Source organism: Bolinopsis microptera, chromosome 6 (genome assembly GCF_026151205.1).
Source record: "Bolinopsis microptera isolate Bmic1 chromosome 6, MBARI_Bmic_1.0, whole genome shotgun sequence".
Classification (NCBI taxonomy): Eukaryota; Metazoa; Ctenophora; class Tentaculata; order Lobata; family Bolinopsidae; genus Bolinopsis; species Bolinopsis microptera.
This window is the reverse complement of record NC_087077.1, coordinates 14,048,514-14,075,438: the sequence shown is the minus strand read 5'-3', so window position 1 is coordinate 14,075,438 and position 26,925 is coordinate 14,048,514. Positions and strand designations below refer to the sequence as shown.

Here is a 26,925-nt window from a genome sequence, read left to right as displayed (position 1 = left end):
GTTGGACCAATTGAGCTGGCCTTAACACCATGGTGTAAAACGGCACTGCTCCGGTTAGTAGCAAGGAAGCCTAACCACTACATTATATCTTCAATTCTTTGTTACAACCACCATGTACGCAATACCGATATAGACTTTATACGACTTTTCTCCACTATAAGCAAGCTTTTTTAGGAATTTCATTTGCAATTAGGCTTCCAATAATTTTTCTGGCGTTTGTAGATCTTCTTTAGGATAAACTCAACATACTTTCAATAAAATCTACATATCTGAACCCTGAAGATTACACTTATATTTTGGTATGCTTTGTCGCCGCGAGTCAACATTACAAGTAGCTACTGGTAGTTAAGCCGCACAAAGTTAACGGGCGTGGTGAACCAATACAAGGTTAACTTTCTCGGGTGTTTCGCGAAGTGTACAACTAGTCATGTTGATGGTCTGTTACACTTCTTGCAGCATGTACTGATATTCATACACTGTAAGTGATATGTGATAATTAAGAACCATTGCAGAAGGTAAACTGGGCCCTGGAGGTGGGATTATGTCTGGACTGGAGTTTGTATCTTCGTCCTGGCTAAAGTTCAAGTTCAAGCCGCATAAAGTTGCCCACCAATTTAATTGGGTTGATGTGGCGTGTAGATCCACACTCTGTTCCCGACTAGATCTCGAGCTGGGAGCCCTGGGGGCCCGGCAATACCTCACCTATACCACGGGTTACACCGCGTCTATTAACACCACATCACCTCTCCGGCCCCTCACACGGATTCCTCCGCCCACGTGACACGTCACTGACCAATCACAGCGCGGATAGCCGGCACGAGCCAATCATGAGGAAGAGATGTGGTCAGGTGACCTAGGCGAGCTCATCATCACTTAATCTAGTGAGCTCTCCCTCTTGACAAGAGCAGATAATGGGACTCGCATTAAATCGCGTGCCGGGTCCCCCTCTCTCACCTTACCCTTTATTAGCTCTTAGTTTCTTAGTTTAGTAGTTAACGTTGCTCTGTTTTACATGCTAGTCTGTCATTTGTGTTTCGGTGTCTTCAGCGCCCTGATTGCCAACTTTTCGTCTCTCTTTCACTCTTCCACCCTAGTTTCGTGTACAGTTTACTCACCGTACACAATAATTACTCTTCTTAGTCTGACACGCGCCCGAGACCAGACAGTCGACTGTGTTCTGTTCTGTGGAGATGAAACTCCCGCCTCCTCACGAGACTTACAAACGGAGTCAGCAGTATTAACGAGATCATCTCAACTGTAAACCAGCTCCTCACGATTTAGTTTCAGTGTATAGGTGCTCTCTCCCCCTATCAGCTTGCGTTTAGACTATCGGCTACAGTTGCGACGTGTTGGCTACTGTCGGGGCGTGTGCTGGGTCACTTGCTAACGATTTCAATTTAACAGCTCCTTCTGGCAGCTAACAGTTTCTAATTGAGTCACCCCATAGTCCTCCGCCTGCTGTCTGCGCTCTTGCTTAACCGTCTGTTAGGGTCATATTATCGTATCAGACACTAGGGTCATGTAACTGATAGACTAGGCTCGTCATGTAACTAATACAGTATCAGACACTAGGGTCTTGTAACTGATACAGATGTGTTAGACGAGGCTGGCTGATTTGCTTGCTTGTGATATCAAGGCACGTGCTGCACGCTTCACACTAGAAGCGTGATGCCACCTTGCTGTTCCTACCTCACTTGTTGCACACTTCACCGCCTCCTCACGGTTAACGACTAACGTTACTGTTAGTTCTCCCCAGGGTGGGTCAGGTGTTTGGTTGATCGTCTGTTTGTTTGTGTGTTACTGGTATGTTCACATTCCTCCACATCCGTCATTTCAGAGCCTCTTCCACGTTGTAACCTGCATGTCAAACAATCATTGATTTCATGCTTCAGTCGACTACAGACGAACGCGTGCCTGGTTGGTTGGTATTGGTCACGTGAACAATAAACTGTCCTGTGATTGGATAGTGCGGATCACGCGGTCTCATTTGTTGAGGTCTGATTGGTTCGTTAGCTGGTCCTGTGCTCGTGTAGCTACTTCTCAGTACTTATTCTAGGAGTTTGTGTGACGTTGCGGATAATATCACGTTTAGCAGATTTGAAAATATTTTCATTGTTGCTTTGTCAGACCCAAGATAGGGGTTCACTGTCAATTTGTTAAAGAATAATAAAGTCTTGTTTCTCGCGGTTAAATTTGACTGTCACTGGACTTTACATTAAATGATGTATTCTTCGAGGTAAATACCAGCTCTCTCGATATTAACTAGCTGTACAATACATTTCTATGTTTCGTGATCTCTATTTTGTCGTCCCAGCTGACTCGTGACACAAAACTTTTTGACCTTATAGGGGTCACGATGCACAATGTGTCTTTTGTTGCATCTACCACTGTAACGCACCGTGGCGGCTTCATTTTAATGGACTGTAGTGCAATATCGCTGTTGCAATAAGGCTGTTGAAATTCTGACATTTTGTGCTTCAAGGGCAGCTTTTCGGGTGTTGTAAGGTTCTCTCTGTTTCATTGAAATGCCTCGTGCATTGTTGTGGTCTTGTTTATACCTTATAGTAATTTTATAATTATGATTATTTTTCTTTAAATTCATTGCTTTTCATCATTAGATCGTTTAGATCTGCAATTGTCAATTTGAAGCTAATTCTTGTAAAACGTTAGGTGTTTCGATCAAATGTAAAGGTATAAATGGAATCTGCTTTTGCTGCTGGTGGCAACTACGATGCCAAGGTAAGACATTTCTTGACTAATGATTTGTTCTCATAATATCACAAATATTCTTAGCTGGATTAAGATTATTCGGTGGTTATTTTCAATTTGTCAGTGATCATTTGTCTGTGGTTAATCGTGTGCTGTGTCTCAAAACTTGATAGTGTAGTCGTGCGTCATGAACAGTTTAATTTGTTTGTAATTAGTGAGTAATTTGTAGTAAATTTGTAAGTAATTTGTCAATGTTTTGTTACTAAACTGTATGTAAATTGTAAGTAATCGATTTGTAAATTCTAATAATCTTGGTTTGTATAATAACTATCAACTATGTGGTAAGATAATGCAAATTGTGGTAAGATAATGCAGATTAGCCCCACTCGATATCACAGTATATCTGTCAGCTAACTATAAGTCCGTTGAGCTGAGTCGAGTGTACATCAGTAAGGTGAAATAGTAAGCTTGCTCCTCTGCCTCGCTGCGTGCTCCTCTCATTGGTTCGTGTTGGTCACGTGACCCGAGTACTGCTCTCTGATTGGCTGGTTGAACTGGCTGCGTGCTTGCGAGGAGAGTAATCACAGAGGACCCCCCTACGTGGTATCGTGTGAAAAACGTGGTCACAGCTCTCAGCTCTCTCGGCGGCCTCCAGGAGCAGGCTCAATGAAATCAGCCCGGAAAAACAGAATCATCGACGTTTTATAGTCTAATGTTATGAAGTGGGGAACAGACTTTTTACCCTTCGCAATTATAATTCAAAAACTTTAATCCTCCCTTATTTATAGGGTTAGAACTGGTTTTCAAGGTTTGAGTTTGACTCCGGATAATTCTCGAGGTTAGAACCTATAACTATAATTGAGGTATTGACAGGGTTTCAAATTGGGGAGTTAAAAGGACGTCTATACAAACATCTGATTTGGGAACGAACCAGTTTCATGTCAATTAAAGAATATCAATGACTGAAATTAACCAAGAAAGTCCACCATCCTAACTGCTTTAAAGAGAAGGTCTAAGGAGAAGGTCTAAATAGTAGTTCTGAAGAATTGGTGGCAAAAGTCCAGCTGTCAATAAAAGCTCTCTTTTTCCCACCGAGACAGACAGATGATGCACGGTAGTGCCAGCTAGGTGACTATTGATACTGCCACGCGTTACCAATCACCCCACCGTGGGAACCGTGGGCCCTGTGCCGGAACTGCGGGCCCTGTGTCCCTGAATTGCGGCCCTGTCCCGGGCTACACGCGTGTATATATTCTACCTGTCAAATTGTGTCGCCCCGGTGACTGTACCGGCAGTGAGAGGGATTGTTGGGGAGGTTAGCGGTATACACAAAGATATAGCTGTACAGACCCACTGAAGTGCTGAGCAGCACTATTTGGTGAATTAGCGGATTTGATGATGTCAACCCCCTATTATTCTCCTCTCTTCATAACACGAGTTGCCCGACCGACACACAACAATGACAATTTGTCCGCTGATAAAGTTCTCCTAAGGGTATCCTCGTGTCAGCTAATGAGATCTCACTTAATTACCGGGTCAGGTCACGTGAGCAGCAAATAGCTTTCCAGACAGAGGTTTATGGGCTGGTGGGGAGCTGGTATTGGTGGTTTCTCCTCATTTACATAAAGCTGGCTGCAGTGAGCTTGAGGGCGGGATAAGTAATGTTTCTAATTAAAGTGTCATTCAGGTCAGGGATCAGGGGCGTACGTGTAGAACACTGTGGATTTCATTACGTGCCGCTGAAACTAATAGGATTAGAGTGGTTTACAGTGGCAGCTTGCTGGAACCGGTTCACTGTGGAGAGGGAAAGTGGTGAAAAATGAGCATCTTTACCTTTACCACCTTTACCACCTTTACCACCTACTTCATAGGAGTTAGGATCCCACTGCTTGGGGGCCGGCATGTTTAAAATCGTGAGCCGTGGCTAAATAACAGCAATCGTGTTAATATTATCATTAGCTCCCGTCTATACTTGTTGTTGGATCATGTTTCAAGACTGTCAGCTCAACTTTCAACCAGGTTTACCCCCCAAAATAGCTACGTTAACTACTCGACAAACTTTTCCCACACTCCGGAAATATTCAGCGTTTTCAATTTGTCGCGGAATCGTGGGAAACATTAATCCTTGCTGCTCTGATCTGATTGGTAGATGCCATGCTCCTGGGATCACACCATGCCCCGTGATTGGTCAACGTCACTTTCCTGTCCTCTTATTGGTGGAGGTGCTCTCAGTGGAAAGATCCAGGGCTACTATAGCTATCAGGGAATATCATACTTACATCACCCTCTAATTGAATAACTGGAATTACGAGTATCGTTTGACCCCTGAGGGGCTGCAGTGACACACTTCCAGGGGAACATACCGGAACTTGATCTGGTGTGTCATTAGCAAAACCATCTGCAGTACAAGTGAAGTCACACTGCTTGCTCATGACGTCACCATGAAGGCGGGTGACGTCACGATAAAACCAGAACGTGCCTGACAATCCTGATATTCGGTCTACCGCAGCGTGCGTGTCGCACGCGTTCTCACGCTCTCACTACAGCATCTCCAATTTTCCCACGCGATGGCAACTCATTAATAGCTCCTGCAGAAAGCTCGCCGCTCCAACTCGACAAGTTCTCATATTGGTCAGACTTTCTCGTTCGCTAATCTGATTGGTCGAGCCGTGCCGTTCTGCGACGTGATTGGTTAGTGGAGGGTGTAGAAGCTCGTTCCCACGGTGAGATGGCCAGGGGGCATGCTCCCTCCCTCCCTCCGCCTTCTCTCGTAAAACCCTGCTCGTTGTTTTTGTCACTGAGAGGACCGCAGCTCCGTAAAATGATAACAGACGAGGTGGGTCACTAAGTCACGTGACGTTTAGTTCAGTTGTACTTGTATAGTGTATATTGTATAGTGTATATTGTATAGTGTATGTTGTATATTGTACCCTTTTTTTAACGTACTCGGGACCTGTGCTTTAGTAAGTTTTGCTGTGACCAACCTGTAACCTACATTGGTCTAATTACCTTACTCGGGAATATTATAGCGGGTTAATTTATGACTGGGAAAATTAATGACCGGGAAAAATATGGCGGAATTTTCCAAAACCCACCACTTTATCCCAGTCATAATATTCCCGAGTAAGGTATGCACAAGATTGAACCAATTTACAATAAATATTCCAATTTGATGGTTAGTGATTGAAAACTTTGTTTAGAAGCTCAATGAAAGTTGTCAATAGGCAGTGGTATGACAGGCGATGGATGTCAGAACAGTTATTGTCAAATTGTTGTTTCGTTTAATGAGCATGATGTCGAATCTCGGTTACATGTTTGTCTCAATTGTACTTAATCTAACCATTATTTTCGTCACGTGACTAACTGATTATTCTCTCGCAGGGTTGCAAGTTGCCCAAACCACTAGTTGAAAAACGACGTCGAGCCCGTTTCAACAAGAGTCTAGAAGAGTTGGTAAGTTGCAGATCACCAATATTTTGTGCGTTCAGTTTTACTGACTCATAACTACACAACTCGCTCAAATCGTCTTGTATAATATTTTCAGACCCATCGCTTTGTCACGAAACGTATTAAAATTGAACAAAAACATTGTGAACAAAAAAAGTTTGCCAATGCAAAATCTGTACAGGCTGTTAATCAAAGGCTTAACGGTAAATGTAATATATGTATAAAGGGTTATGTAATAAAATTACGGTCCTTCTTACTACATTAAAGTTCCTGGTAAATAAATATTGTGATATCACGGTGGGAAGTTCACTAAAGGACATTAAATAAGGTGTTTAATTAATGAGGACATTAAATAAGGTGTTTAATTAACAAGGGACAATAAAATTACCGCACTCATGAGAATGACCCGTAGTAACAGCAGCTGCTGATTAACGTTTGATATCGCATTCGCAAAGTTGTTTGCCCCTTCATTGAGTAGCCACATCAAACTTAAAAATAATTTACAGTGCCAAAAATTCTCTTTCTGGTTGTCAGGTGATGCTACAGACTTTATTTCGCTACCGTGGGGGCTTTACCACCTTCTAAGGATCTTAAATAAGGGGTCAAATAAGATTTATTTACACATTGAGAACGGCACTGTCACAACGATCCTATGTTCTAAAGGTCGTCGTCTTAATTTAAGGGCCATTTCGTGATTATATGCATATTTTTATTATGGTATAAGTTACAGTGTTTAGTTTAGGTTTCATAGGTATTAGCACATAATCAGCTTAAAGGTATCATTTAATTACAACCCCTCCACAAGAGGAAAGCTATGTTTATCTCTGTACGGCATGAATTACGGTACCGAAAGAGGTATCTTGATGGGAAGGCTATTATAGACATCGCTCTCAAATAAATTTTGGTTTATCGTAAGAGTTTTAGCCAGCGTGGTATTTTAAATATCTTGTGCTAGAAATACCATATGAAAAAACACTCCTAACTAGCATACACTCCTCGCACAAGGCAAACATTATCACCCAAATTGTAAATTCTTACAAATGCGACAGGACGACGTCAGTATTATTAATAGGGCTAATACTGGCCGATACGAACCATTATTCAGAGCTATATTTACCCGTGATTGATTTCACTTCATTACAATTTCATCCCCAACCCATCCACGTTACGTATTATACTGCATGATTATTCTCAGTTACTCAATCTTTCACCCTTTCAGAAACATTTAGTTCCCGAAATGGCCCACGGGGCAATCAGAATGGACAAGGCAGATATTTTGGAGTTAACAGTGTCACATTTGAAGGCTTTACAAGAAGAATGTGCGAGCGGTAAATATTTCGAATTATTGTCGTTACTCCGTTATTATAGAGTATAACTGTGGTCTTTTGTAGCTAGACTGGTTGTAGACAACTCTGGTAGATTTAAGATTTGAACAATATTGATAGTAATACGAAAACTTATTATAACACGGGTCTGGTCTCAATAACATTTATAGCGGCACGAGTCTCATTATCGAGCACTTATAAGGGTCCATAAACTACTTTGCTACTGAACTTATTGCTACTGAAACCTCTGACTTATTGCTACTGAAAACTCTGACCGACCTCTGTGACGGAAAGGTAGTTACAGTTACACACCTTATTTGTCGGAATCAAGCTCGGCTGAAATAGTAAAATTCAGCCATGGCTCTATTAGAAATTTGAAAAACGCAACTTATATTTCCCTCTCTCAGATATGGACGGCAGCTCAGATCCGTCGTACAAAGACGGTTTCAAACGGTGTATAGACGAAACAGCTAACGTCATCCTCAACACGCCCGTACCTGAGGAAATCAAGCAGCATTTCATCACACAACTCAAAGTCCTGTCCCTGGGCCAAGAGAACTACTCGCCCCTGACCCCTGAGTACGAGCGGCACGACCTCAACAATCACCCCAAGTACAACCCCCTGGCTAACAGTTCGGGGGTATTCGCCCCCGGCTCTCTTTTCCCCTCCGTATCACCTCTCTCAACCACTACCTCTCCGTTGCAGCTCAACTCTTCCCCCTTCGATCAAGACAGACAGAGTGCGTTCAACACGGTCGAGAGTCGGACAGTTATCAAACAGGAAATTCACAGCCCTGAACAGTCACAACAAAACAGTAACAAAGCCAACGGAATCTGGAGACCGTGGTAGCGAACGCTTTTCTCGTTGTTAGGGGAGGTGCGACGGATAATTTTGAGGACGAATAAAAAATCGCCAATTTGTTCAAATCAAAATTATGGTCGTATCCCCCTAGTTAAGCGTGTCGTCATTTTTAGTTCTGTTCGAAAAATAATGTCCATGTTCGACATTCCGATACAAACATGTGTGCAAGAGTTGTGAAAGAAATAATATTTCGTTTTACGTTGAAGAAAGTTGAAGTAGAAAGAGAACCGATGACGATTTATATTTTGACAGTTTTATTACAGAAATGTTCTGACATATAATGCTGATAATTGCGAGACGTTAAGTGCGTTGAACTTCAAGATGTCCGCCTTGCTTGATGTCTGATTGTAACCGAAGGTCAAAGCATACAACCGCTTTCCAGCTTGTAAATAGTTTTGTATAAAATTATGGAATTGAGTTTATTGTAAATATTGCTTTGTGGTTTTATTTATAAAGAGTTATTTTAGCTTTAAAGAACGTTCAACATGTATTTTTATTTTGTCTCATGCGTCGTACTCGTAAATTATAATAAATATTCTAAACTGGATTATAAACTCTCGGTCTAGTTTCTATAACTCGCTCGACGTGACCAGTGACCAAAACGGTTTCCCCATGAGTCCCTGGGAAGCTTTTTCTTACGTGGGGACTCCTGACTCTAGTCTAATTAATAAATAGTGTTCATAAACACGTCGATAGAAGCTGCGTCGGAATGATAGGCTGCGCGCCGCCCTGTAAGTGTAAGCTTGTTCACGTTGTGACGGTAAATGATTCGGAATCAGGAATGAGTGTTTGGGTACCAAAAATAAATTTATTGAAGTTCATACCCTAGTTGGTTTCAACTGTCTGGGGCCCTTTTAGAAAATCTCGAAGATCGACTTTAGAGTGATTTAGCAAGCTCGGTATAGTAGTTGTAGGTTTACAACCTACCAGGACGCGCGCCGAGTTGGAACAGATATTTTACGAGTATCACCCGTTAATATAGTAGGGGCTCGGTACTATTGCACTTTTTTTTGAGAATGTGAGATTTTTCACAATACACAATACCAAATTTGTCATCAAATTGGTCATTGCAGTTATACCTTAAACCTTTTTGAACATTGAAATGATTCAGGGGTGTAGGAATAAATTTCCTCGTTACAATTTTAAATGTATATTATACTTATTAACGGGTGATACTCGTAAAATATCTGTTCCATATATTATACAGGACCGTCGACGAGTCCAACTCGGCGCGCGTCCTGGTAGGTTGTAAACCTACAATTATACTTATAGCCTGCCAGCTGCTTTTGCTAAATAAATGTGGTTTGAAAAAGGTGCATAGGGAGCATTCACATATGACATCAGCAAGATTTTCGCCAATTTTATTTTTACCCCACCTTCCTCTGTCAGCAACTGTCAGCATTAATCTATTTTAAGGTGTGTGTGAAATCTTGGAGGACGACCCCGCAAAGGCTGGATGGCCGGTGTCGATAACATCAGCAGAGATGCAGTAAAACAGTTGGCTCTAAAGCGAGTGGAATGGCGGAACATGTTACGCCGTAGAAGATGTGTGTGATGCAGGCCACTCCAACGACTAGTAGGAGACCTCTTCATGTAGCATGTATGTATGTGAAATCTTGATATCGTATCTAAAAAGGCTGGTGAGTGGTGAGTTATAAATTTTTAAAGTAAAAAAGTCAAAAAGCTGAAATTGTCCTTTTCAGACTTATTTTAAACAAAAAGTCAGTCAGGGAAGATCTTGTATCACGTGGTGACCCCCACTGTCGCTTCACTATAGTCCCCTGTAGAGTTTCTACGATACAGGGGAGCCGCGCACTCGTGCGCGGCGGGTCAAACAACGTATGACAAGATTTTTTGGCTTTGCAGATAAAAAATCACATTGTCTCCCATAACTTCAAAGGGAAGCATTTTAGGGTGTTTTGTTGTTCATAACTTAAATATAAATGTGCTAGTTGCGGTTATTTTGCGCCCTTCAAAAAGTCACTAGCATATTCCTATCAAAATTTTAGAAAAATCAGTAAATATGAAAAACGAAAAATGTGCCTAAATTTGTAGTTTGGCTTTGAAGTCAAATAGATCTAAAGATAAATGAGTAAAAACAGTTTTGAGGGCATCAAAAACTGCGCCAGAATTCAGAGAACAATTTCATGTCAAGCATCAAATCAATCTTATCTTCCCTGATTTTGGTTAAAATAAGTCTGAAAAGGACAATTTCAGCTTTTTGACTTATTTGACTTTAAAAATGTATAACATATAACCCACCAGCCTTTTTAGATACGATATTAAGATTTTACACACACCTTGAAATAGATGTAAAAAATTTAAGTAAAGTTATAAACCTACAATATAATTGGATTAACAAGTTAATTTTTGTTACGATTTGACAAATGCAAAATGATATTATACTCGTCTAAATGGTAACTTTTTTTCCGAATTAGTAGCGCGGGTCAGTCCATTTAATTTAATTAATTTAATTAATTTAATTAATTTAATTAATTTAATTAACGGTGAATATAAATTAAAATTAAACTGAAGGAAGGTTACCAAGTACGTATGCATTTGTAAAAATAATTGTGCTATACTAGTCGAAAATATCGTTAAAGCTAAAGAACGTATCCTACTACAGCTTTACTGGGCGGGCCGCGCATCAGCCTGTCATTCCGCCTAATCTCTATTCGGCGTTTTATGTTTATGAAAATGATAGCCTGAGGTCCCCAGGTAAACTACAGCTTCAGCACGCGCAGCTTATATAATTATTGTCAATCACAATGACGCGTACGCGACGGCCTATACTATTAATAATATAAAATATTATCAATACACAATAGCACCTAGCTTCGATTTGATAAAGGAGGTGCAACACAATTTTAATTACCAAAAATTTAGACTGTTAGCCTTTTTTATATAAACTGATATATTAGATTTGACCAAAACCCATAATCATGGGTAGAGTGTACCGCTGCCAGTGTCTCTCTTTTCCAAACAAAAGGAAATGATATTAATTTGAGGAACAGTCCGCTAATGCAAATTGATACCGAGAATGAAATCGGTCGCTCGCTTTTTCAAATCAATAAGCTTTATTACAATTCGTAAGCCGTGATCGAATGGAAAAAGCGAGCGACCGATTTCATTCTCGGTATCAATTTGCATTAGCGGACTGTTCCTCAAATTAATATCATTTCCTTTTGTTTGGAAAAGAGAGACACTGGCAGCGGTACACTCTACCCATGATTATGGGTTTTGGTCAAATATCATCTCTTTTTTATTATAATGTCAGGATAATTTACACAGCTAGTCGAAACTTCATTAACAAGGAGGTAATTTCGACGATTTCGAAATTCTGTCTTTTAAAACGTTTCCTTGTGTTTAGTTAGGTATTTCTGTCGATAACCGACTGAATATGGCACTTTTTACTCATTCAAGTTGGCATTAAATTCATATATAATGCCATTTAAATATCGTGGAAAGCAGAATATATTCGAAATCACGAATGAGCAAATTTCTCACCTTTCGCACGTGCAAACTTTGAGCGGACGTCGCGTGCGCATACAATATTGAATCACCGTAAATTTTTGCATAGTGGTATTTAATATATAGTTTGATAAGCATGCAAAGTTTCAGAAGATTTCAAAAAGAACTTGGATCACAACGGGACTCCAAAGTTGATAAAAATCGTGAAAATCAAAATTTTTAGCGATTTTAGCTATTTTAAATGAATTTGGGCGTGTCCCCACGTGTGCAACTTTTCGATTTTTAACTTTAAAACTAGCCTATAACACAATTTACACCTTTAAGAAGCAAAATTGAGCTCCACAACCCAAGGGATGGCCCAACACCAGAGAATACTAATTCACAACTTTTGTGTTTTTATAAAATTATTCTTCAAAAAAGCACTAACTTCAATAGCAAATATCTTTATGAAGGAGCAAGGTAGGAAACTATTCCGGTAGATTTTCGGAATGCTTGAACAATTATCTAAGATGAAAATGTCCTCAGATTTTGAATAAAATTACTCCTTAATAGTGTAAAATCGATTTAAAAAGTTGTTACTTTGTCAAAAGTCAAGTTTTAAAAACACTTAACTTGATGACGTCATCAAGTGATGATGATGACGTTAAATTATTTTTCAATACAATGTAAACTAAAGTTTAAACAATTATCTTTAAAACCTGTGGTTCGAGATGACTGTATCGTTTATACTTTTGAATCTACGGACACTTAAATGTAGGCTACAATTGACTGCAAAAAGCGTCTATACATATATACATATATATATCAACTTAATAACACCAGAATGTGTGTGTGTCTGTGTGTCTGTGTGTCTGTGTGTCTGTGTGTAATTTCCGAACAGTTATACAAAAAAAACGGTAATAGTTACGGGACTGGTTTTTTCGGTATAGTGCCGACAAAACTCTGATGAAGCCCATAAGAAAATTTTATAAAAATCGGCCGGTGGTATGTGGTTTAATTGATGATTTTGTTCCAGAAATGTGACATAAATGGATGGGAGAGAGAACGAGGAGGATAACATGTACCGTAATTAGTTTAGCCCCACGTAATATCAGAGCTCACTCTTGCGGCCGCTTTGTTTTAACTGTAGGGTGATTTCATACTTTCATAAGACAGCATTATGCGTGATATCAAATATATAATGCGGTTGCCGGTTGTATACTTTTACATTGCAACTGTGACAGTAAATTCCCGGCCGAAGGCACGGGTTACACTAGTATATATATATATATAATATATCTTCACGACAATCTGTTGTAAAACAGGGGTTCCAGAAAACCCACTTCCCGATAATCCTGAAACATGACATTTTTTTACAGTCGATTTGGACAAGGTCTAGACGCCCTGCAAAGTTTCAGATCTCTAACTCAATTTTAACATGGTTTTTAAGGCACCTGAATATGGCGATTTTGGGTTTTTTACCTAATTTCGTATAACATGCTGGCGCGTATTTTGCGCAAATTTCTTAAAAACCTCCATATAACTATTTCTTATTCCTGTCATCTTCAACATTGAATTAGAATGTTTTGAACTTAAATGTACCTGCTGAACTACTTTCGATGAGTCTTTATAATGCCTGGAAAACAATAAAGGGGATATAATCGTATAGGGGGTAAATAGTGTTGTGAATATAAGGGCGACGGTAATGCTTGCCAGCATTGTGATTGCAGTTTTATAATTTATAACATTGTATATACATATTAAATAACGCCGCAAAATAAATGATAAAATTCTAACAAATATTGTACGGATATCATTTGACAGATGTTATGCATGTACTTGTATCACGTGGTGACCCCCACGGTCGTTTCACTATAGCGACTTCGACGCTACAGGGGGAGCCGTGCACTTCGTGCGCGGCGGGTCATACAACGTATGACAAGCATGTACTGTAAATTTATAACCTACCAAGACGCGCGCCGAATAGGACTCGTCGACGGTATTGAAACAAATATTTTACGAGTATCACCCGTTAAGATGTTACTCGTCAAAAATTTTTCAAAGTAGCGCGCGCCAGGATATATAGTCAATTAATTAACAATGAACAAGGGTTTGCTCTAACCAGAGCCCTCTCGCTTGCAGTATCGCGTCACGCAGTATGCGTAGACACATGGCTATGTGAAAACAAGGGTATCATCTGCAATCTGTCAAAAATGTTGTCCATTGGTAATGAAATAGCCCAGCGTATTCATCTAACCATGTGCTTTCGCGCCCTTGCGGGCGCGCTCGTTTCACAAGTAAAGCCGGGAGGCGTTCGCGCGCTAGTGTAAGCGCAAGGGCTTTGGATAGAGCAACCCAGCGTGCGCTACTTCGTAGCACTTACTGGGCCGCGCTCATCCTGTCATTCCGCCTAATCTCTTATGTTACTGAACATAATAGCCTGGGGTCCCCTGGTAACAAAGCACTTGCCTCGGGCTAATATTTCGAGAAGAAAGCGGCGCGCGCTACTTCAAAAATTTAGACGAGTAACATTCGTTAAAAAATTCTGTTTAATTAAATTGTTGTCGATATATTCACATAGCCATGTGTATACGCGTACTGCGTGACGCGCTTGTTTCACAAGTAGAATATCCTTCTTTGAATAGAATATCCTCCTTTGCCGCCTTCGGAGGTCGCGCGCTACTGCAAGCGCAAAGCAAGAGGGCTCTGGTTAGAGCAAGTTGATATATACACAACAAGTCAATACAGAATCGATCAAGTTATTCATAATATATAACTATTTTATATGCATTAAATTGGATGTGCTTAATGTGGAGATATGGCACGCGCTATTTTAATGAACTATGTTTATACTCAATACTGTTTGTACTAAATGCAAAATGACACTAAATTTTTGTCCACCATGCATATTCTTTCTCCACCATACTATTTGTCATACGTTGTATGACCTGCCGCGCACGAAGTGCGCGGCTCCCCCTGTATCGTCAGGACGATAAAGGTGAAACGACCGTGGAGGTCGCAACGTGATACAACATACTATTCAATATAATATTACAAATCAGATTATAAATATATGTAATTATTACGTAAAGCTAAGAGGTATACAATGTGTATCAATAATTAGCTCATTATATAATAATGTATAATAATAGTAGAAATTTGCAAATGGACAACTAGCAGATCAACTAGCAGATGTAGCGACAGAAGAACCACAACTGGCTTATTCGGCCTTTACTAAAGGAATATGCCACAGATGGAGATACTACATGCGTACTATACCAGACATTGGAGAGCACTTTGTCCCACTAGAGAGCAAGATCATGCATGTGCTCATTCCAGCCCTCCTCGGTCGCCCTGTCAACCAGCATGAAAGAGATATCCTTGAACTCCCTGTTCGATATGGAGGCCTAGGTATCATCAATCCTGTCAGGATAGCAATCTAATTGCAGCAGCACATAACATAATTTAAACTATTGCTATCATTATTGTACTACAGACTGAAAATATCTCAGATCTATTTTGGGCGTTTTTAACAACTTGTAGTTGTAATTCTTAAATATTAGATATCCTAATTTATAACTTTTTAATCAGAGTGAATTAATAATTGTTATTTGATAATTTATTTATTTGATAGTTTAGTCTGATATTGATATTAATATTGATTATATTGATATTGTTATTATTGAATGAAGCTAATTCCAGACATAAATAATACTACTTCTATTAACAAAGGGACTTGGAGTATAAACGACCAATTTTGCATAATTGCCTTTCCAACCACGAATTCAGGAGGCAAGGGTGGGTGCGTAAACTTTATGGTCTGCACTCTCAGATCCTGTATCACCCTGGATTCATTTCGATGTATTTTTGGTAAAAGTATACATATACTTTCTGGTCACTCTCTTGCTACTCCAAGTCCCCTAAGATATATGGTCTAAAGTTTGCACTAGTTATATATATAAAATATGTTTTTGTCTGCTTTAACTGATACTAAATAAAATTGTTGTTTTCTTGAAAATTGTTGTTTTCTTGAGCATCTCGTGAATATGCATTCTCAGTGGCACTCACTAAAGATCTTGTGAGTTTAATCAACCAACAAGACCAAGATATCACCAAGCTGGATATGGGCAAGATGAAAGAAAAGAAAGAAGAACTGAGAAAACAGAAAGATGAGTTTCTATCACAAAGGTTCAAGATGCTTTATAATGGGTCAGATCATCTTCTTAAGAACCACTTAAACCAAGCAAGAGAGAAGGGAGCATCAACATGGCTTTCAGCATTACCTCTAAAGGACCTCAACTATGTTCTAAACAAGCAAGAGTTCCAAGACAGCATACGCCTACGCTATGGATGGAAGATCCAAGGAGTGCCCTCTAAATGTGCTTGCGGACATGCAAACAGTGTCTACCACTCCCTTGATTGTAAATTAGGTGGATACGTTTGCATGCGCCACAATGCCATTAGAGACACTGCAGCTTTCTTCCTTCAAGAAGCAAAGTGTAAGGATGTAAGGATAGAACCTGCACTCCTACCTGTCCAACCAACTTCATTCTCCAGGAAGACCAACACCCAGGATGAAGCCCGTCTGGACGTAGCAGCTGTTGGACTGTATGCACCATTCGAAAGAACATTCTTTGACATCAGGGTCACTCATCCTAATTGCGACTCCAATACATTTAAGCCACTAGATAAAATCTACAGTGCGCATGAGAAAGAGAAGAAAGATCTATATGAGGAGAGAGTACTTCAGTCAGAAAAAGGGTCCTTTGTCCCACTAGTTTTTACAACATCCGGAGGTATGGGCCCACTCTGCACTGTGTTTGTAGATCGTATTTCTGAAAGGATAGCTGACCACAATAAAGAAGCTAAGAGCCAGGTCAAAAATCACATCAGAACACGATTCAGGTTTGATCTGCTACGAAACACACTCATAGCACTCAGGGGAATCAGAGGAAGACAAAAAGCCCAGCACCTTGGACTGGATGACGTATCCTTCAATCTCATTCCTCAGAAGACGAGCTTTGAGGTCTCTTAAGTTTGTTTATGTAAATTTTATAGACAATTTATTGTAGCTATTAAAGGGGATGTACGGATAAAGTACCAAACCTTATTGTGTATATTTGGTTGCAATTCCGGTAAATGATGAAACATGTCTCTTCTGAGAATTTGCAAATGGACAACTTGTATGAATTTAACGAAATTAGAGATATAGCTGCATGCAACAGATGTTGGGAAAATCTTTTTCAAGGGTACAGTTTACCGCATTAAGGTATTTTTAAGAATCATTTTTGTCGGTAAGATCCTGTTTTATAATATTAATAATAATAATATAATAAACGCCAATTGCATAAACGTGATGCAATTGGCAGAGTACAGTACAGGACACTGGTAAAGGAAATGGTCGATTGGTACCAAAATTAGTCAGAATCTCCATGCGCATTAATGTTAATCCAAATGTTGCGTTATTCAGAAACTGTGTTGTAAAAAAGCTGTTTGATTTCATGTGCTGGATCAGTAGCGTAATGTTGCATGTAAGCGCCCTTCGTTACGCCAATGTGCTGGATTAGTGTTTCTTAAACAATTATTCAAATATCCTTATCAAGTGTAGTCATATTTTTACAGGGTGCATCATCTTTGAACATCTTGTTTTAAAAGTTGGACCCCAACCCATAGAGCTGAGCCACCTCACAGAATTAGAAGTGGCTCATGTTTGTCAAAAGTGCATCAACTATACGCCCATGCAGTGGGTTGAGAGTCCCACAAAATTATATGATATTTACTATTCATGTTTTTCAAACAAAGTTACAACGAACTCTTCATGTAGTGCATCCTGGTTTTGGACTATTAATTATCTGGAAAATTTACACAAACAAATCTAAGAGACTTTAAAGCTCGTCTGCTTCGGGGATGAGGTTAAAGAATATGTCTGCAGTCCGGTATATATATTGATATTGATTATATTGATATTGTTATTATTGAGTGAAGCTAAATCCATAATTCCATCAATAATATTACTTCTTTTAACAAAGGGACTTTGAGTATAAACGACCAAGTTTGCATAAATTTCTATCCAACCAAGAATTCAGGAGGTAAAGGTGGGTGCGTAAACTTTATGGTCTGCACTCTCCGATCCTGTATCACCCTGGATTCTTTTCAAGGTATCTTTGTAAAAGGTATATGCCTTCTAGTCAATCTCTTGCTACTCCAAGTGCCCTAGGATATCTGATCTAAAGTTCGTGCTAGTTATATATATATATGAAATATATTTTTGTCTGCTTTAATTGAAATTGTTGTTTTCTTGATATACTGTGCCGTTGATCTTCCTCTACTAAACAACTCACTGGTATTTTTCTTAGTATGTTAGGCTCTTTGATAACGTTACGATCATTGGCTCCATCTGTACCTGCTGTGGTTCTGATTGGATCTGGTCCAAATTACTTATGGCTTTGGTTTTGTATTAGAGTTCTTACATTACCTCTGCCAAAAAGATGGTAAATAGCAATTAAAGATGTCTTTCAGCCATTATTGTTTTAAAGTAATAAAAAGCCTTTTTTTCTTAAGCTATTATAAAAATAGAGCACTCGAAGAATGCCTTTTATTTCTCTTGATGTTGTACTTATACAATATACAGTAAGCTGCACTGGGTACATTAGATTTCACTTACCTAGTATTGTATTGTTTATGTATATGATTAATTGTAATTTGTTTCAGGTACCACAAACTTGAACAGTTCTTATGTTGGGGACCTTATCAGAGAATGTGCATGTTTTTCATGGAAGGGCTCAGTGGTGTTAAATTCAAAGTTTATGGCGATGTTCCAACTAAGAAAGACCCTGTGAATGCATTGTTGGTGTCAAATCATCAGTGTGTCTCAGACTGGATTGTAATTGACAGTTTTGCTATGCGTCTTGGCAATGCAGGTCAATTAAAATTAAAAATCGTCTTTTGAAACATCTATGTGATTTAAGTATAAAAAGAGTTGTAAGAAAGATGACTAATATTTCAAATTAATTGTAATAGAAACAGAAATACAATAATTTGCACTCAGGTTACATACACTTCTTTGCCAAGAACGCTCTCAAATATGTTCCTCTGTTTGGTATCTACTGGCACCAACATGGCTTAATATTTGTTAAACGTGGTAAGTGTACTAGTTGAAGCTCATATGACGCAGTTTTCTTTTTAGAAATTTTTACAACTTGATCTTTGCTTTAGTCATTATATCATATATTCTGACTGTTGGTTTTGACAAACTTATCTCTCTAAAGATCCATAGGTCGTTCCATCCTCTGTGACCTAGAGATTGGTCATGGTATGCATTCACATGAGTTATAATGTTGTCTTATTTCTAAAATAAATTGTCATTTCTCAATCAATACATGCAAGCTGGATTACTACCGAGCCAATTCACCTCATCTTATTTGATAGCACGTCATCTGATTTTCATGATTTTAGTTTTTAAAGATTGCAAATTTTTTGTCATATAATTTTCGTTTATCTCTTTATTATAGACATTCCAAGCTGCCTTTACTGGATTCTTTTCTATGTACATCTTACTTCTATTTATTTATCAGTTGGTACAAATACATCGCTAATATAACTTGTCTCTTGCTTTAAGGTAACAACAATTTGGAGTTCATCAGAAAGCAACTAAAATCAAAGAAGAAGAATAATATACCTATGATGATGACACTCTTTCCAGAGGGCACCAGGTAATTACGACTTACCAACCTTTATTAAGGTTTCACAAATTATATATAATATTCATGTAAATTCGAGAGATATATTGGCACAAACAAACCATCCTCATTTTGATGTGTAACCAACTCAAGAAAACTGTCATATACGATTAGTGATATGAGAAACATACATTAGGCTCATTTCAATATTATGTTTAAACCCTGTTTCAGGTTTAATCCAAACAACAAGTCAGCGGTTGACAAAAGTAATGCCTTTGCTCGGAGTATCGATTTTCCAACCTGCACCAAAGTTCTTACCCCTCGTATAACCGGAGCTAACATCTTCGTGGAGGAACTCGGTAGGATATTGTGTTTGGAACTAAAATTAAAGCAATTTAAGATCTTCTTGGCATATTATTGGATTATCATTTGATTTGACTAGATCATTAATTATTCTGATTAAAAATCAATTACCTGTTTTATAATGAGTCGTATATGGAATCAGTTTTATTATCATAAACCTATTTCTCAGGTGATCACTTAAAGAAGATATTCGACATAACAATAGCATATGAAGGCACAACTGGTGAAATGTTACGTCCAGACACACTCGAGTTTCTTGACAACGTCAAAACAGTTCATGTACACTTCAAGCAGAAAACGGTATGTCGTTTACTAACATATGCCGATTTTTATGCTTGCCCTAAGAATAGAAATTCTTCAATTTTTGTTGAGGTTCCTGAGCTCAAATGACATAAATTAAAATTTGAATTTATAAAATCAAGAGTGATACGTTTTTTGGGCTAAGTATGTACAGCAGGGTGTCAGAATTATTGGCGTGTTTGAAATTTTATGTGTATTTTATGATGAAATCAATATTTTTCGACAGGTCATAACTTTACTTCTGAATATCGAAATTACAAAATTCAAAAACCGGTTCAGAATTATGTGTTGATGTACCTCAAAACCCATAATTTAGGCCGTTATTTAAAGGGTCAATTCCATACTATTCTTTAGACTAAAGTGCACAGCTCTTCAGGCGATAACGAAACTCATCCCGGAATTCAGGGGAAGCAGCCGAAGGCTTCAAGTCCAATAATCCAAACTTTTCTCTTTCGTCGTGATTATCAAGGAAATTTAACTTCTTTCGGACTTCGTTTTTAAACTGAACTGTAGTAGGATGAAGGATTATCTCTCGAATGATCAAGACTCCATAGGAAAATGACCCTCAGAAGTTAAGTAATGATTGTTTCTAAAAGCTTGGGTAAGCTAAAATTTTACGCAAAATTGTCTACGCGCCAATAATTATGACACCCTGCTGTACAATCACTTGTAAAGCCCTGCTACTAAAGCTAACTGCTTATCGTGTAGTCATATCTCTGACGATTAACTTAATTCAGATAAACGAAGCAAGAGAAAATGAGGGCTGGTTATTCGATTCTTTCAAAGACAAGGAACGAATGTTGGTTGAGTTTGAGAAAACTAACTCCTTCCCCAATCCTGCAGTGACTAACAATATCTACAGTGTAAGATTTTCTGTACATTTAAATCAGTACTCCTTATTTATAGCTAGTCGGAGTCAGAAACGTTATTTAATTGTAATTTGAATTGAAAATTTTCATAAGATTTACGGAAATACACAGTGAACAATAAAGCAATGAACTTAGTTCTGCTTCACAACAAAAAGATAAACCAGTATCATTACCCAGTGGTCAGTATACAAGGAAACACTCATCCCGGTTCTCTACACTCTACTGCTGTGCAGTCCACTAGCATTCAGTAAAAGAGCTCGAATGGCATGGCTTCAGACTGTCCTTATTGTCCCTGTACTGCAATTACTTGCTAAACCCTTCTGGAAGTAAAAATTGAAGAAGACAATGTCATGCTGAGCAATGGAGTGTCTTTTTTGTGATGGAGAAAGGGTCAAGTGTTCAACAAAAGTAAAAAATCAACATTAATTGTTATTTGTTTATTGGTACTGTACTTGATTTTGGTGATTATATTGATATTATATTCGTGTTCCTACGTGACCCAAAAATTAAGTCATTATGAATGATCCACAGAATTTTATAGTCAAACTCAAACAGTTAGCTATTCATGATTTTGTTGGTGACACGAACTTTCTCTTTTATTTAATTTATTAAGTTATTCCTATAGCTTTTTTACAGTAACTAACAGTAAATTTCATGCCGTAAATCTTCATATATATGATGCACTGCTGAGTGCTGCTGTTCAGAAGTGCTCCATAGTTAGGGAGGCTTTTTATTTTTTTCATTAATTTATAAGCATTTTTAAACATCCTTTTTATTGTTTATTAAAAGTGCTAATTGTTACAGGTTTACTGCACAAAGTGACAGAACTGTAAATGTCATTGTAATTTAATTTTGTTTGATAACACTACTTATATATTTCTGAATTACTGCTTTAAAAATTCAATATCACTTGAATGAGTAGTATAGATTTAACTGCGATTCTAATTGTCACACCTCACAATAAAAAGTGCCAAGATAAATATTCAAAAACTTGCAAAACCGCACAATGAAAGTTTATGTTTTTTTAGTTTATTTGTAATCAGAAACTTAATGTTAATCCTACTATTTCCATTCCATAGTTTTTAGCAAGGCAAGGGTATCCAGCCACTAGAACCTCATTTCAAAATGTAAGTATGTTTGTTTTTATAATTGGTATATATTATTAAGATGATGCTTCAATTTGGACCAGTCACATCTCAACATATCACTCCGCATATCTTCTGATCAGTAGATTCTGTCTCTCATAACAATGAATAACCAGAGCAACATACCTAACATACCTAACATACCTAACATACCTAACATACCTAACATACCTAACGTGTCTCTTTACAGGGCGCCAGCTAAACAGCGTAGTTCCAGTTCAGACAGTTCCAGTTCGGACAGCAGCTCCTCCAGTGACTCCAGTTCCAGCTCCAGCGGGTCTAGCAGCAGGTAAGACAAGTTGTTAGACTTGCAAAAGGGATAAGATATATAATTTAAAAACTAAATCTGACGTTTATGCATAATAATAAGTTAAAAGTACAGATTATCTGAACAAATATTATAATCTGAGTCAACTGCAATGATTCATTCCGTCCAGCAAATAACTGAATTACTTCAATCCGTCCAGCTAGTAAATGACTCAATTAAATGATTAATTAATTAGTTCAATTAACATATCTCAGTGCGAGTAGTAAGTCAAAGAGTCCAGCACAAAGTCCAGCCAAGAAGAAGTCCCCACCACCCAAACCCAAACCCACCTCCACCAACGAGTCCCGCAAGCGATCCCGCTCTCCTGCCCGCAAACCCCCAAGGAAGTCCCGGAGCCGTAGTCCTCGAAGACCACCAGCTAGGCGACCACGATCACCTCCACGCCGCCGCAACTCTCCCAGACGCAGAACACCTCCACGGAGGAGCCCCCGCCGCGGACGGAGTCCAGCTCGCAAGAGAACTCCATCTCCGAGAAAGAAGAGTCCTGCTGTTTCCCAAACTAGAATAGCTATCAGTCAGCTCAGTAGGAATGTGCTGGAAGGTCATGTAGAGGAAATCTTCACCAACTATGGCAAGGTATATATCACTTGTGGTGGTGAATTAACAAATGTTGCTAATTTTATTGTTAATGCTTTCTATGTTTGTTCCTATGCTGTTCTGTGATAAAATATTACAAATTATTGCATCAAATGTTATAAGATAGGAATTTTTTCCGTTCACACTCTTTTGTAAAAAGACAATAGTGAAAGGTTACGAATGGACGTTTTTGCAGAAAAACGTGGATTTTGGAGAACGAGATAGGTGGGTTTAAATATGTCGTCAGTCCTTCCGTTAGTTACCATGACAACTAGCGCGCAGTGCAGCGCGCGAGTATTGCTTGCGGAGATGTGATGTATATATAAGCTAGCATGTCAATGAATGCGCGGCGCGAGTGTATTTTAATGTATAGTATAGTATTAGGTAATAAGCCCAATTTTTACGTGGTATGCGTAGTATAGTGTACTCTGTGTATATTGTTATTATGAAGTGAGCTGAGTAGAGCTAATATTTATAGTTATAGTGAATGGAAATCTAGCGTCCGCCAAAACGAAACAACGGGCGCAATTCTTGTTAACTCTGACTTTATTATCTGTCCAGGTAAACAGCTGTAGAGTAGCGATTGACAAAGTCACCTCATTCCACAAAGGTGTAGCGTATGTGGACTTTGCTACTAACGACGATGCTAAGAATGCTGTCAAATATATGGATGGAGGTATAATAGAGTTTCTATCTTCCAGACGTGGGAGGGGGGGGGGGGGGGCGGCATGACGTGGGTGGCATGTCTTTCAAATATGCCATGTACTAGTATAGTATCTTTTGTAAAAACTATTATAGCTTTCTGAAAATTTAGAATCAGTACATGCAAAATACAAATATTTAGCTCAATTGCATTCCTAAATACATATTCGTGTATAATTAGTATATAGTTATTAAATAGCGCTAATGACAGGTCAAATAGATGGACAGCCTGTTACTGTACAGTTCACACTGGAACGACAGGTCTCACCTAAACGCGTGGTTGCGCGTCGCGTCAGTCCGGGACCCCGTAAGCGCAGTCCTCCGCGCCGCTCTCCTGTCAGGAGATCATCTCCTCCCAGACGCAGGTCACCACGGAAATCTCCGGCTAAAACTTCTCCTAAAGCCACTAGAAACAGGTCAGAATTGGTAGTTGGAAGTTGGAGAATAAATTAGTTAATTAAAACTATGAACATTTTCATTTTATCATGCTGACGACTTTTCAGTTGTCACCTGAGATCAATGATTTGAGAATATGAAATAAAATAATTTGAAAATTTTAACGATGATATTTTGAGTACAGAATATGTAACATCTTGTGAGAATAACTTTTTCTTCTCAGGTCCAAGTCGTCAGCTGACCGTAAGAAATCCCCCCGACGTAAAAGATCAGTTTCCTCCTCATCGTCCTCCTCTTCGGACTAATAAATAAATTAACTAATTGCTATAATTAGTATTTATATGTGGTCAATATCAGCACATTTAATTTTCAAGTTTAAATCCAGAACTAGAATCGAAGTATATTTTTATTCGTTTGAACACCGAACAGGCTGCACTTATATATGCTATTTATTTATTTTCTGCTTTAACTATGAAGGTTCGATTTTCTCAACAGATCATTTAAGACTATTAAATGTGTTAGAAAGTTAGAATACTAAACTATTGACCAATCAGCTGTCTTTCTCACGATACTATGTTCCCTGATTGGTCTATGGCTTGGCTGGGGTTTTGCCAAGGCGGTATCGCTCATAAACCAAAGTTTGATCATTGATGTAAACTGATTGGTCAATCGTTGTCACGTTTTGAAAGGAACATCTGTCACAACCCTTATCAATTAGTTAAGCTGTTAAGCGTGACCTACGAAACAGCCTCCATTTTGGTGGCTTCACCTAACGAGAAATTAAGTAGGGCTAATAAGCACTAATGAAGTATTCGTAGATTGGTCACATTTTGTGATCTCCAATTTCGTTCGGGGTTCTTGTCAATTCTTTTGATTGCTCAGAGATACGGTGCTTTAACTTATGACATTTAATTAAGATTTGATCTCAACTGCGTTCAAGATATACTATATTGGTCGTCAAAACCTCTCAAAGGTGGTTACTTCATGCTATTAGTTTGACATTTTTATTAAATTTCACGAGTGATAACTTGCGTCTTGGCTCACTCCCTCTGACACTCCTCACTCCACGTGAAGATAAGTCAGTTCCCAACATGACATTAGAAGTTATCACCATCACCTGGTTCGTGAGGAGGACATCATTTGGATATGCTCCTCGTGGTTTTCTTTCACAAATCGGGGACAAATTTTGAGAATATGTTTTGCTTTTAATTATTTTATAGGTAAGAAACTCTGTTTGTCCACGGATTGCTTTATCTCGAGTTTGTACCCACAAATCACAATAAACACTGAATTGCGTCTTGAAAGTGAAGTTCGATTTTCAAAAATATTGATTTCACAGAATTTAAATCACTTAACAAATATATAATACAAACATTCCATTGTAACTTAGATTAATTATTCAATGAAGTAAAGCCGACAATAGATTTAACTCAACGAGTACGATATGTATATTATAATTTTACAACTCACCTACGGTATTATCGACCGCCGGCAGTCTTTGTTACATTTTGAATTGATTACGGAAAAATCTCTCATATCTACAAAAGGTTTACCCTAAAATCAAATAAATAAAATTCACATACAGAATCAGAATGAGTTGAAGTTAGCATTCCCAAATAAACAACATATTTTAGAATACGCTGAGTTATTTAATGACTGTTATTATAGTGGGGGGGGGGGGTGTCACGTCCGTTTATGTCCGCTTGTCTCATAGAATCCAAAAAGGACAGGACATAGGCGGACATAGACGGACATAGGCGGACATAGGCGGACATAGACGGACATAGGCGGACATTGGCGGACATAGACGGACATATACGGACATTAATGGACACCTAAATTGCTAAATAAAATGTTCAATTTTTGCTGTTATATCATGTTTTTTGTCCGTTCGGTACCCTATATTTTCAAAACGGACAAAAAATAGAGCGGACAAAAACAGACAAAAATGGACAAAAACGGACTAAAATGGAAATAACATTTAGATGCTTCCTCCTCCTACTCTTCCTCCTCCTCCTCCTAGGTCTTCCTGATCTTCCTCAGTCCTCTTCCTCCTCCCCTCCTCAGTCCTCCTCCTACTCCTACTCCTCGTCCTCAGTCCTCCTCATCAGTCCTCAACAGTCCTCCTCCTCCCCAGTCCTCCTCCTCCTCCTCCTGAGTCCTCCTCCTGGGTCCTCCTCCTGGGTCCTCCTCCTCCTCTTCATCCTCCTCCTCTTCCTCCTCAGTCCTCCTCAGTCCTCCTCCTCATCCTTCTCCTCAGTCCTCCATCCTCCTCCTCAGTCCTCCCCCAGTCCCCCTCCTCCTCCTCCTATTCAGTTCTCCTCCTCCTCCTTCTCCTCCTCAGTCCTCCTCCTTCTCAGTCCTCCTCCTCCTCCTTCTCAGTCCTCCTCCTCCTCCTCCTGAGTCCTCCTCCTCCTCCTCCTCTTCCCTCTCAGTCATCCTCCTCAGCCATCCTCCTCAGTCCTCCTCAGTCCTCCTCCTCCTGGGTCCTCCTCCTCCTCTTTATCCTCCTCCTCTTCCTCCTCGGTCCTCAGTCCTCCTCCTCAGTCCTCCTCATCATCCTTCTCATCAGTCCTCCTCCTCCTCAGTCCTCTCCCAGTCCCCCTCCTTCTCCTCCTCCTATTCAGTCCTCCTCCTCCTCCTCCTCTTCAGTTCTCCTCAGTCCTCCTTCTCATTTCTCCTAAGTCCTCCTCCTGAGTCCTCCTCCTCCTCTTCCTCCTGAGTCCTCCTCCTGAGTCCTCCTCCTCCTCCCTCTCAGTCATCCTCCTCATTCA

General features: G+C 39.2%; 3 protein-coding genes across 9 annotated transcripts in view; all 3 read left to right on the top strand.

Moving 5' to 3' along the window:
* Positions 1-25,163, top strand: part of LOC134816344 (RNA-binding protein with serine-rich domain 1-B-like) — a 77,851-nt gene extending 52,688 nt beyond the window's left edge. Inside the window, exons 2-7 of one of the 2 annotated variants that reach the window (XM_063825144.1) lie at positions 22,084-22,131; positions 22,340-22,438; positions 22,672-23,053; positions 23,615-23,729; positions 23,967-24,171; positions 24,375-25,163. In XM_063825144.1, coding sequence (XP_063681214.1) covers positions 22,130-22,131; positions 22,340-22,438; positions 22,672-23,053; positions 23,615-23,729; positions 23,967-24,171; positions 24,375-24,456 — 885 coding nt within the window. In that variant the 5' untranslated portion in view covers positions 22,084-22,129 and the 3' untranslated portion in view covers positions 24,457-25,163. Of the gene's footprint in view, positions 1-22,066; positions 22,132-22,339; positions 22,439-22,671; positions 23,054-23,614; positions 23,730-23,966; positions 24,172-24,374 lie in introns of those variants that run through there. The other variant, XM_063825142.1, reaches the window with a different exon arrangement.
* Positions 2,669-8,827, top strand: LOC134816541 (enhancer of split m7 protein-like). 5 transcript variants are annotated; one of them, XM_063825432.1, is made up of 4 exons: positions 2,669-2,739; positions 6,091-6,162; positions 7,376-7,475; positions 7,889-8,827. In XM_063825432.1, the coding sequence occupies exons 1-4, from the start codon at positions 2,698-2,700 to the stop codon at positions 8,329-8,331; spliced, it is 657 nt and encodes a 218-aa protein (XP_063681502.1). In that variant the 5' UTR covers positions 2,669-2,697; the 3' UTR covers positions 8,332-8,827. The 5 variants fall into 5 exon arrangements, with proteins under 5 accessions (XP_063681502.1, XP_063681501.1, XP_063681504.1 ...); XM_063825431.1 differs by having other exon boundaries at positions 7,376-7,484; XM_063825434.1 differs by lacking the exon at positions 2,669-2,739 and adding an exon at positions 3,104-5,545.
* On the top strand, positions 18,104-21,876 carry LOC134816343 (1-acyl-sn-glycerol-3-phosphate acyltransferase epsilon-like). 2 transcript variants are annotated; one of them, XM_063825140.1, is made up of 9 exons: positions 18,104-18,284; positions 18,505-18,713; positions 18,842-18,934; positions 19,070-19,105; positions 19,412-19,505; positions 19,704-19,831; positions 20,005-20,135; positions 20,873-20,998; positions 21,182-21,876. In XM_063825140.1, the coding sequence occupies exons 1-9, from the start codon at positions 18,151-18,153 to the stop codon at positions 21,332-21,334; spliced, it is 1,104 nt and encodes a 367-aa protein (XP_063681210.1). In that variant the 5' UTR covers positions 18,104-18,150; the 3' UTR covers positions 21,335-21,876. The 2 variants fall into 2 exon arrangements, with proteins under 2 accessions (XP_063681210.1, XP_063681211.1); XM_063825141.1 differs by lacking the exon at positions 19,070-19,105.
* Positions 25,164-26,925: the final 1,762 nt, after the last annotated feature.

Excerpts from the sequence above, each read along its gene's own strand:
- LOC134816541 (XM_063825433.1), top strand. The coding sequence starts at position 5,438 with ATGGCCAGGGGGCATGCTCCCTCCCTCCCTCCGCCTTCTCTCGTAAAA. Across the intron at positions 5,546-6,090 it reads GTAAAATGATAACAGACGAG|GGTTGCAAGTTGCCCAAACC; the intron begins GTGGGTCACTAA and ends ATTCTCTCGCAG. Across the intron at positions 6,163-7,375 it reads ACAAGAGTCTAGAAGAGTTG|AAACATTTAGTTCCCGAAAT; the intron begins GTAAGTTGCAGA and ends TCACCCTTTCAG.
- LOC134816343 (XM_063825140.1), top strand. The coding sequence starts at position 18,151 with ATGTTAGGCTCTTTGATAACGTTACGATCATTGGCTCCATCTGTACCT. Across the intron at positions 19,106-19,411 it reads TGACCTAGAGATTGGTCATG|GTAACAACAATTTGGAGTTC; the intron begins GTATGCATTCAC and ends TCTTGCTTTAAG. Across the intron at positions 19,832-20,004 it reads CATCTTCGTGGAGGAACTCG|GTGATCACTTAAAGAAGATA; the intron begins GTAGGATATTGT and ends CCTATTTCTCAG.